Genomic DNA, 12250 nt, shown 5'->3' with positions numbered 1-12250 from the left:
TTTCTTTTCATCATTATGCGCCAGAAGAGTAAATAAATATTCGAGTTTAATTCCATATATAAATATATATAAAAAAAGACAAAAATTGAAATCTAAGTGATAAAAATAAAAAAAAAAAAACGTTAAAAATCTTCCAAGACGTACACAAAGCAAAGAAGGAGAAGAAATTCAAGTTGATAAACAAATATGTTATTGTACCAATACCATTGACATACATACACCATCTTCGACTACCTATACATACAAGAGAGTGGGGTGGGGGGCGGGGGAAGGTGTAAGTATGGTACCAAGTACAAATGACTCTTTACACATGAAGTTTGGAGTGCAGCACTCCAAGTCCAACATTTTAACAAACAAGAAAAATTTAAAAATAAAAAACAAATAATATTGAAAAAAAAACCCTTAAACTAATACGATATATGTTTACACATACATACAAATTGAGTATCTGATAATATACAGTGGAGCAAAAAAAGATGTTTTCTCTTCATACAAATTATTCTAAAAAAGACACGTTGGGAAGGTGATCGTGGTGGTGGTGAAATGGAGGCCGGCACTGCATTGACATATCGGTGATGAAGAACTGCTACCAGAAAAGACTTCCACAAAACACCCAACCGTCCAAGAGATGGATGGACGTATGGAGAGTTACAGTTGCTGGATATTGGGTGCTTTATTATTTACTATAATTATATATATATGTGTGTGTGTGTTGTCGTATTATATAGAAGTTTAATATGCTATTATATATGTAGTTCATATGCTATGGATATTTGTTTGTATAATTTTATAATTTGTGCTACAGAACAAGGAAACCTACAAAAAAATGTGTCTGTGTGCGTTGGCTGGTGGTAAGTCGATCTATTCGGAGCGAACGTAAAGTGTGAGACGGTCGTATTAAGTTTGCGGCGATTTTTTGGCTCTTGGTTGTTGGTTGGCTGCTTAACCCAATGGGTTGTTGGTATCAAAAGTGATCTTGGGCACAAAACCATTTTCACCATCCACGGTATAGGCTACTGTCATTAATCTTCCATCTGGCAGCCAGACAGCATATTGACCAGAAACCTTTATTTATGGTGTTGCAACAATGAGATTGAAGAAAAAAAAAAAAAAAAATAGGAAGTCATATTAAATATCACTTTTGTTACTAAAAGTCATGATTTCATCATTTTAAGGAAAGACTTAACGTTACCTTTCCTTGAGCATCTCCTGCTTCATTTTTGTTGAAAAACAATTCCTTTTCGGCGTCTTTAACCTCGTACTGATATTCGTACTGAAAATATAAGAAAAACAGAACACAATGGAAGGGATTAGTTGCAAATACAAACATGGATATTAAATTTCTTCCTAAGGAAGTTAGTTTTCTTTGTGATCTCCTGATGAAGAAGTTTACAGGAAAAACGTTTAACAAAAACATTTTCGTAAACCGTTACAATCGCTTGAAAGTCCCACAAGCATTTCAATGTGTAAAAGTAGGAGACTTGGTAACAAATGTTACTAAGCTTTGGCTTCTAACAAATGCTGATACTCCAAAAAAAAAGGGAAGTCTGAAGGCGTGCGGGACTGAATAGATAAAACCCTACACCACCAGATAAACCATCTACCACTACAAGTTGGAAATTTTTTCACCAACATCTTATTAAGGAACTGTTTGAAAGTCCCAAAAGCATTTCAATGTGTAAAAGTAGAAAACTTGGTAACAAATGTTACTAAGCTTTGGCTTCCAACAAATGCTGATACACCAAAAAAAGGGAAGTCTGATGGCGTGCGGGATTGATATATATACACCCTACACAACCAGATAAACCAACTACCTCTACAAATTGAAAATTTTTCCACCAACATCTCATCAAGGAACTGTGGGAGACTTGTGGGGAGTCATATCAATGATTGCTGTCCCATGCAAGAGTTAGTGCAATGATAAGGGACCTTTTTATGACCTCCAATACTGCTACACTATGGTCGGACCCTCCCACTCACTTAGGTTTTAAAAACGCCAGGTCTCCGATTTAAGCTAAATTTTGTTTCCACCGCGATCGGTTTATATGGGAGCTATATTAGGTTATGAACCGATTTGGACCATACATAGCAGAGTTGTTGGAAGTCAATATAAAACACTTGGTGCAAAGTTTCAGCCAAACCCGATAAGAATTGTGTGAGAAGTTGCCCCTGTTCCTTAGTGGAATGTTTATGGGCAAAATTTGCATTTTTGTTTCCACCATTATGTTAATTCAAAACAAGTAAAAGCTTGATTAGTTCGGCCGAATCTTATGTACCCTCCACCATGGATCGCATTTTTCAAGTCCTCTGGTCTATATCTCTTTATAGACAAACAAAGGATAACGGATAAAAATAACAATTCTATTTCAGTTATAGTTATATATAACAATTCTATGCGCCATAACTGGCGCAGTTGTTGATGGTCAAACCGAAACACTTCATGTAAAATTTCACCCAAAACGGATAACAATTGCGCCCTCTAGAGACTCGCGATGTCAAGATTCGGGATCGGATTATATGGAAGCTATATCAGGTTATAAACCGATTTGAACCATACTTGGCGTAGTTGTTAGAAGTTATAACAAAACATTTCATGCAAAACTTCAGTCAAATCGGATAATAATTGCGCCCTCTAGCGGCTCAAGATATCAAGACTCGAAATTGGTTTTATAATTGCGCCCTCTAGAGACTCACGAAGTCAAGATTCGAGATCGGATTATATGGGAGCTATATCAGGTTATAAACCGATTTGAACCATACTTGGCGCAGTTGTTAGAAGTTATAACAAAACATTTCATGCAATATTGCAGCCAAATCGGATAATAATTGCGCCCTCTAGCGGCTCAAGATGTCAAGATTCGAAATCGGTTTATATGGTAGCTATATAAGATTATGAACCGATTTGAACTATATTTATCAATAACTATTGATGTTCAAACCAAAACACTTCATGCATTATTGCAGCCAAATCGGATAATAATTGCGCCCTCTAGCGGCTCAAGATGTCAAGATTCGAAATCGGTTTATATGGTAGCTATATAAGATTATGAACCGATTTGAACTATATTTATCAATAACTATTGATGTTCAAACCAAAACACTTCATGCATTATTGCAGCCAAATCGGATAATAATTGCGCCCTCTAGCGGCTCAAGATGTCAAGATTCGAAATCGGTTTATATGGTAGCTATGTAAGATTATCAACCGATCATGACAATCAATATCCGCAATCGGTTTATATGGGAGCTATATTAGGTTATGAACCGATTTGGACCATACTTAGCAGAGTTGTTGGAAGTCAAAATAAAAAACTTGGTGCAAAGTTTCAGCCAAACCCGATAAGAATTGCGCCCACTAGAGGCTCAAGGAGTCAAGATCCCAGATTGGCTTATATGACAGTTATATCCGGTTATGGAACCGGCACGGGTGTGAGCTGTGAGCATCACACAGGCTGGAACATTGAGGTCCGATCTGTCTGGTGTTCATTGCTGTCACGAGAAGCTCAGTTGCGAGCTTACGGGCGTCCACAGGTTGCGGATAGTGAAATGCTCCATACGGAATACCTGCAACGGCAGTCACAGACAATGAGCGGTATCGAGCGGAGAGTCTCAGTGAGAGGTCGGGCGACACCGGCTCTTGCACAAATACTGAGTGCCTATGATACTGGATATGACAAGGCGAGTTATGGGCGCCTTTAAATAACTAATGGCCACCTTGTTCCAGCGCGAACGGTCCTTCGGACTACATCAAAATGTGGCTACAACAACAACAACATGAACCGATTTGAACCATACTTAGAACAGTTTTTGGAATTCATAACAAAACACCTCATGTCCCTTCGTTTATCTGTGGTAATCACGCTATAGTCTTTAAAATTTAATATATTGAGCTGAAACTTCGCAAAGATCATTTTTTTCATAGACATTAATTTTGAAGATGTGTTATATCGGATAATATCTTGGGAATATCGGATAATCTCTTCTTAGGCAAAAAAAGGACAAAAGAAAAGAATTGCTCTGCTATTAGAGCGATATCAAGATATGGTCCGGTTCGGACCGCAATTAAATTATATGTTGCAGACCTGTGTACAATTAGGCACAATATGGGTATCAATTCTTGCTCTACCCCCCAATTCATTTCAGCCTCACATTGACACGGTCGGTAAATATGTTCGATTTAGGGGTGTTTTGGGGAGTGGGGTGGTCCCCCAATCACTAAGCCCTGAAAACATATCAGCAACGTGCTCTATTCTCATATATTTGAGCCCCGTATTTCCAGTGGCCTTAAAATTGGTTTTCTAATCTCAAATACCATTCACTTAAACCCCTTATTGAAAAAGCCAGCATATATGTTCGGTTTGGGGAATGGGCCCTAAAAACTATGAATATCGAGCTCCACTGTCTTGAAGACCCAAATTGTCTAGGTGAGCAAATACGTCCTACTTGGGGGTTGTTATGGTGGTGGGACGTTCCCTAGACAGTTGGTCCCGAATGTTGATGTCAGATTCATGGTCTGCTCTCAAATACCCTTCATTTGGGCTCCATTTTTCTATAGTCGGCAAACATGACCGGTTTGGGGGATGGGGTGGCCACTGAGTGACTTGGCTTTGAAAATATATATCAGATTCGTGTTCTACTCCAAAATACCTCTTATTTGAGCAAATACTTCCTATTTGGGTGGTGTTATGGCGGTGGGGTGGCCTCATGGACACTTTTCCCAAACATTGATATCAGATTCGTGCTTTACTTTCAATAACCTTTCATTTGAGTCTCATATTGCTTTGCTCGTAAATTTGTCTTCTTTGGTATGAGCGGTTCCTCCCACATCTAGATATCAAATTCGTATTCTACACTCAAATACCTTTTATTTAATCCCCATATTCCCATGGTCAGTAAATAAGTCCTGTTTAGGGGGTGTTTTGGGGAAGGGATGGACCCCCAGAAACTTTGTCCCCAAACTTGGATATCAGATTCGTATTTTACTCGCAAATACCTTTCATTTGAGTCCCATATTGCCATGGTCGGTAAATAAGTCCGATTTAGGGGTGTTTTGGGGGTGGTCCTCCAAACACTTGGTCCGACAATTGGATATCAGATATGTTTACTAATCTTAAATACCTTTCATTAGAGTCCCATATTGTCGTGATTGGTGTATATATATATTTGGTGGGTTTTGGGGTGGGGCGCCCCACCACAAAACCCACCCCTAGGTACCCCATCCGAAACTTTGATAGCAAAGTTTTGTTTGTAGGTTACTGTAGGAGAGCACTTAAATTGCACCATCCATCTCCGATATCTGGCGTTTCTGAAAATTAGGGTAAGGGGGAGGGTCCGCCCCCCTTCAGATATCAAAAATTTAGTACCCTATTTTCACACGAGATCATTATGCACCATCGGTGAAAATTTCAAGAAAAGCGATTCAGCCATTTCTAAATCTCTAAAAAACACACAAACAAACAAAAAAACACAAATTGATTTTTATATACAAGAAGATATTTTTCTTAAAGCAAAATAACCATACATGAAGAATTTCAAAAATTAAAATGTATTGAAAAATTAACTTCTATAAATCTATGTACACATTGTTATAATTTGTTATTCCTTTATTTATTGTTAAGCAATGAATTAATTTCCCCAATATATAGCTTAGTTATTGTCTAACCAATGGCTAAGCAATGTCATGCTCTTATCTGAGATCTAATGCTTGCAATCGTCTCACGACAAAAAAAAACTATTGATTAATTATCTAACAAGCCAAGTTGATAGCTTTTCCCAAACACCTTCTAAATTAACGATATTCAAGATTATTCAAATTATTTAAGTAAGTGAAAGCTTAATTGAAATTTTGTTTAATTAAATAAATACACTTGCAGACGGAGATAAAAAATCTTCGCAAGTAGAGTTGTGCTATAAAAAATGGCCCCCAGAAGTTGCTAAACAATCAAATAAATCCCTTAGAATTTGTTGTTCAACTTAAAATCTTAAGGGATCAGTAGCAGTGTTGCCACTGAAGAAAATTATTTCCTAACAAAATTTAGGAAAAATCCTACCAAACTCGACGAAAACTTACCAAATGCTCTACAAACCTAAAATGTCGTATATGTTTTTATAGCCCCCACCAAAAAATTGGCATTTTGCCATTCTATTTGCAACACTTCAAATTATATATCTTCAACTCTACAAAGCAGTATACATATTAGATCGCCTAGATTCAACTAGATTCAAAGACAATCTAGACATGTCCGTCTGTCTGTTTGTTGGAATCACTCTACAGCCTTAAGCTCAAAGATGACCTATATGTTGATATAGCACTGATCTTCCGATAAAAAATCTTGACTACATAAAATTCATGTTTTTGCCCAGATTTCAAAGAATGTCTCGATTTAAGGGGTTAAGCCCATAAAAACGATTTCCTACCCACTTTCGACGCTTTAGTGAATTACATGAACCGTGCGTACCAGATTGATCCGATGAAGTTCTTCATCACCAAGGGTTGCCGCCTCAGTGTACAACACACTGCTACAACAACAAAAATCAATTTCAAAGAAGCAGTGAGACCACTTCGCATCCATGATGCACTGCACTATAAATAAAAAAAACCTACCAAAAATTTAGGTCAGCCTACCAACCTACAAAGAGAATAAAAACTTACCAAAAATGGCAACACTGATCAGTCTTGCGTATGTTGTATTAAATTGCGCATACGCCACACTTCACATTAAATTGAATCAAATTTACGAATGTGACACAGGTACACTACTACTGTAGTACAGGGTATAATAAACAAATGCATTTGTTTGTAAGGCCACCGTAGCGCAGAGTTTAGCATGTCCGCCTATGACGCTGAACGCCTGGGTTCGAATCCTGGCGAGACCATCAGAAAAAATTTTCAGCGGTAGATTTGTGAGATACTATGCCATGAAAATCTTCGCTCCAAAGAGGTGTCGCACTGCGGCATGCCGTTCGGACTCGGCTATAAAAAGGGGGCCTCTTATCATTGAGCTTAAACTTCAATCGGACTGCACTCATTGATATGTGAGAAGTTTGCCTCGAAAAGCCTCTTGCCATCCGTGCCAAATATGGATCGGACTAAATTTGAATATAACTGCCATATATACCGATTTGCTCGATTATACCCATAAATTGCGTATTTATCTGTTTATAATTCCTCGAAATATTCGTCGCAGACCCCATAAAGGGTATATATTCTTGATCGTCATGAATTTTTTTATGTCGATCTAGTTAAGTCAGTCCGTCTGTCTGTCGAAAGCACATTACTTTCGAAGGAGTAAAGCTAGCCGCTTGACATTTTGCACAAATACTTGCTATAAGTATAGGTCGGTTGGGATTGTAAATGGATCATATCGGTCCATGTTTTGATATAGCTGCCATATAAACCGATCTTAGATCTTGACTTTTTGAGCCACTACAGGGCGCAATTTTTATCCGATTTGGCTGAAATTTAGCTTGACGTGTTTTTTTATGATTTTCAACAACTGTGCTAAGTATGGTTGAAATCGGTCTATAACCTGATATAGCTGTCCTATAAACCGATCTGGGGTCTTTCCTTCTTGAGCCTCTAGAGGGCGCAATTCCTATCCGATTTCGTTGAAATTTTGCACGATGTGCTTCGTCATGACTTTCAACAACTGTGCCAAGTATGGTTCCAATCGGTTCATAACCTGATATGGCTGCCATATAAATCGATCTTAAATCTTGACTTCTTGAGCCACTAGAGGACGCAATGCTTATCCGATTTGGCTGAAATTTTGCATGAGATGTTTTGTTATGATTTCCAACAAGTGTGCCAAGTACGGGTGAAATCGATTCATAACCTAATATAGCTGTCATATAAACCAATCTGGGATTTTGACTTCTTGAGCCTCAAGAAGGCCTAATTATTATCCGATTTGGCTGAAATTTGTACAACGGCTTCTTCCATGACCTCCAACATAAGTGTCAAATGTGGTCTGAACCGGTCTATAGCCTGATACAGCTCCCTTATAAACTGATCTCCCTATTTTACTTCTTGAGCTCCTAAAAGGACCAATTCTTATAGATTTGGCTGAAATTTTACATATAAAGATTATTTGAACTTCTTTAAAAGATTTAAGTCTTGACTAACAAGCGTTGTGGATCTTTTATCCATACTACCATTAAGATCAGATTTCGTTAATTCAAATGGAAATTTTTCCACGAACATTTTTTTTGGATTCACATTGATACTCTTCTCTTATAAATAAGTTCTGTTCCATACAAGTTTTAAGTTCAATGATATGAAAGTTTCTTTTTATAGCCGTGTGCGAACGGCGGGCCGCAGAGGTACAAAACTTGTTAGAAAAGTTTTACATGCCTAAAAACCTCAAAAATGTTGCCAGCATTAGTGAGGGTATAGCCAGGGCAGACATTTTTTCTGAAGTTTCCGCCATGATGCGAACCCAATCGTTCAGACTCTAAGCCAAGGTGGCCACCAACCAAAATTTCTTTATATGAAGTAAAACATCTTTATCATTTGTCATAAGTTCTTAATTTCAACTTAATGAGAAGTATCCTTCTCATAAACTTGCTGCATGTCACAGAGTAACACCTTTTTATAGAGATGTTTAGCAATGAAAATTACGAACCACATATGAAAATTGCTTAAGATGTCCTTGTTACACTGAAAAAATTTGTGTGCCAATTTTAAAGATATGAGCCAAAGATTAGCAACCTTAGTTCGAAGATTTAAAATTTTTCAACTTTTTTAAGAAACATTCCCTTTGGGGAAAAATATTTTTCTTCATATTAAGGATATTTTATTTTAAGTGGTAGGTTAATAATTGAACGTCAAAATGTAGTTGAAAGTTACAAAATTGACCTTGTGGCAAGACAAAAGTGAGCTGTAGTTAAAGACGCAAAATAGACTTAAAAACAGGGGCATCTTTTAATGTTGAATTTTTTAGCATGAGATGTTAAATTAAAAAAAGAATTTTTCAAAAAATATTATTTGGACAGTCAACTTGAAAGTAAAAAAGAAAAATCAATCAACGATCAAACTTCGAAATGTCCGTTAGTTAATATGAAACTAAATTTAAAGATATCCGGCCTTATAAAATGTTATGTTATTTGGCTCCTTTTCATTGCCAAAATGTTGGTCCCACTTTTTTCAGAGTAGAATGACATATCAAACCTATTACTAAAAAACCAAGTAAAAAAAAATATGTTTAAAATATTGTTTTATGTATGATATGATGATTTTTGATCAGTCTTTTTGTATATTTTTTTTGATATAAAAGTGTAAGGAAAAGGCCCCTTAATTTTGTTACGATTTTTTCTCGATTTTCAATTGAAATTATTTGCCAATATATTTTTGTATCCAATATTCTCATACCGCATTTATTTTCGTTTTTTTTAATTTAATTCTTTTGTTTTTGTTTGTCACAAATCAATCCTTTTTTTTGAAATGACAATTGGTTGAACTTTTCATTTGAATGCAACTGAGACTTGCATACTTGATTGATTAACTCATTGTTTGTTTTCGAATTTTGCATTTAATTGACATTTGCGAATTGATGACACTTTGTTTGCACGTTGCAATTTTTTTTTTTACATTTTCAGAATGTCATTCAAATGTCTTGAAGGATGACAATAGTATCCCCAGTTGGCGGTAGCCACGAGCTGTTTATTTTTCCACCCCATTTATCTCACTTAGTGTCAAGACATTTACCGGTTCTGGTTGTTCAGGAGCCTGAGGTCGCGCCTGCGCCACAATCAAATACGCACACAAAACGAGCGCCACAAACTTCCAAGTTAGAGCCGACATATTTCTGACCGTCCGTTTGATAATCGTTCACTCAAGAGCAGAGGATCCGTGCCTTAAAGGGTATATTCGTCGCAACGATTTGCGCTTCTGACTGAAGCCAATTGTTTGCCACAGAAGTCTTTTATATGAATTTCGTCGTTTTGGTGTCTCTTGTTTAAAATCGCATCAAATCTCGCGCGCGCGCGCTTTGTCATCTACGTCGTAGTTGTCGCCGACTTCGTCTGCTTGGCGCATAGGTCAAAGGTATTACTCGACTGACGCGCAACAGCAGTACAAATGCAATGCGACAATCTACGATATGGTGAAGATGGTAAAGCTTAAAAGCCGAATGCTTAAAGGCAATTGGCTAGAAGCAAAAGATACTACAGCAACAGCAACAACAACAACGCAAATACTAAGAATAGCCAAGTTTAACATTTTCCAAAATTTCTCGCATACGATGAAACGATGAGAGACGACAACTGCGACGACTAAAACGACGAAGAAGATGCGTTGTCGTCAGACATCGTTCACTGTGTTCTATGTTGCATGTCTGACTGGTGTTTTGAAGTTTTCTTTTATTTTGGTTTTGGGGCTTTTGTGAAGTAGCGGCCGCTTATCTATCGATCGCCCAAGAAATACAACACCACCGAATGATTACTTGACAGCGGCAAAAGTGATGTTGGTTGTTGGTCGCTTGCATGATATTCTTCTTTAAACGAACGAATTCAATATTCATCGGTAACATTAAGATACCAGTACTGCTGCTGCATATCAGAGTGCTAAATGAAGATCAAACAAATGCAATAGTTTCTTGATTTCGCCACGAGTGCGGTTTGATTAATTCGAGTAAGGGTTTTGCGTAACCAAAGCTATTGCAAAATTGATCGAGTACAAATCATCTATCAATCTAAGATTTCATTAAATTATAAGCAATACCAATTAGAAAATGAGGTTGAGGAACTTTATATTTTCTTTGAAGAAAATTAAGAAAATAATTGTTTGTCTGGGTCCTTTTTCGAGAAATGTTATTTTTAAAAAGGGGAAGATAAAAAATCCTGTTTCCAACATGGATATGCGTGCCCTCCCTGTCGTTTCGAGGGGCCACATTTTCTGAAAAGGACGATTTCCATATACGAAAGGGCCAAGTACTTGGGTGAGGTCTTGGAAAGAAAACTGAACTGAAAGGGTCACATCCAGGAGCGTACTGAGCAGGCTCACTAATAATGGACACTATGAATGCGGCCTTAGTCTTGAAATGGGGCCTAAATCCGAGTATAGTTCATTGATTCCACAGGAGTGTAATTAGACCAATACTTACTTACAAAATGCATATTAAAATTTTACCTTTAGCATTCCATTAAGGAACAGGGGCAAACTTCTTACATATCATGCAGTGCTGTCCGATTCAAGGGGGCACCCCACCGAAATAATTTTTTCACAGGCAAAATTTCAATAAATATCCCATCCTGTAAAGGGAAATTTTAATAAAATATTCTCTAGAGGCAAAATTTGGTTCAGACGCCCTCTTAATTATTTTTCTAAAGACAAAACTTGAAAGAATTTTTTTTCAAAACGAATTTTTTGAGATTTTTATACTCACCACTGTAGGAAAGGGGGCATATTCATTTAGTCATTCCGTTTGCAACACATCGAAATATCAATATCCGACCCTACAAAGTATATATATTTCGGATCGTCGTAAAATTCTAAGACGATTTAACGATGTCCGTATGGCTGTCCGTCTGTTGTAATTACTCTAGAGCCTTCAAAAATTGAGATATTGAGCTGAAATTTGATGCAGATACGTCTTTTTGATGCACACTGGTTAAGTTCTTGAACGGGCCAAATTGGACCATATTTGGGTATAGCTGCTATATAGACCGATATTTCGATAAAGGGTCTAATGCCCATAAAAACTTTATTTTTCATCCGATTTGCTGAAATTTTAAACAGTGAGTTTTTCTGAACTTCACGATATCCTACCTTAATATGGTTCAGATCGGTTTATGATTGGATATATCTGCCGAATTTGGGTGCTTAAGTTGTCCAATTTTCACCGGATTGTGACGAATTGGGATTTACATATATACCTGAGGTGGTGGGTATCCAAAGTTCGGTCCGCCCGAACTTATTGCCTTTTTACTTGTTTTAAATTTTTTTAAAGACAAAATTAAAATTTTTTAAAGACAAAATTTCCTAAAGATAGTGAAATTTATTCTGTACACAAATTTTTATAACCGAAATATTCGTCTAAGACCCCACAAAGTATATATATTCTTGATCTTCATGACATTTTAAGTGGATCTAGCCATGTAAGTCCGTCCGTCTGTCTGTCGAAATTTTGCACAAATACATTTTATTAGTGTAGGTCGTTCGGGATTGAAAATGGGCCATATAGGTCCATGTTTTAATATAGATGCCGTATAAACCGATCTTGGATCTTGACATCTTGAACCACCAGCGGGC

The 12250-nt window shown here is 37.0% G+C and overlaps 1 protein-coding gene across 1 annotated transcript; it reads right to left on the bottom strand.

The window, feature by feature from the left end:
* Nucleotides 1-260: 260 nt before the first annotated feature.
* LOC106081998 (pro-resilin) lies at nucleotides 261-9996 on the bottom strand. Its single transcript, XM_013244291.2, has 3 exons — nucleotides 9707-9996; nucleotides 1193-1273; nucleotides 261-1065 (listed from the first exon to the last, which is right to left on the bottom strand). Exons 1-3 carry the CDS (start codon nucleotides 9800-9802, stop codon nucleotides 943-945), a joined length of 300 nt encoding a protein of 99 aa, XP_013099745.1. The 5' UTR covers nucleotides 9803-9996; the 3' UTR covers nucleotides 261-942.
* Between the last annotated feature and the right edge of the window lie 2254 nt (nucleotides 9997-12250).

Source organism: Stomoxys calcitrans, chromosome 4 (assembly GCF_963082655.1).
Source record: "Stomoxys calcitrans chromosome 4, idStoCalc2.1, whole genome shotgun sequence".
Taxonomy (NCBI): Eukaryota; Metazoa; Arthropoda; class Insecta; order Diptera; family Muscidae; genus Stomoxys; species Stomoxys calcitrans.
Note: the sequence above shows the minus strand (reverse complement) of the source record. Positions and strands in the feature narration are given on the sequence as shown.

Coding starts and splice junctions, on each gene's coding strand:
- LOC106081998 (XM_013244291.2), bottom strand. CDS start 9,802: ATGTCGGCTCTAACTTGGAAGTTTGTGGCGCTCGTTTTGTGTGCGTAT. Junction 1,274..9,706: donor CTCCTGAACAACCAGAACCG/GTAAATGTCTTG, acceptor TTATATTTTCAG/TACGAATATCAGTACGAGGT. Junction 1,066..1,192: donor CAGGAGATGCTCAAGGAAAG/GTAACGTTAAGT, acceptor CCATAAATAAAG/GTTTCTGGTCAATATGCTGT.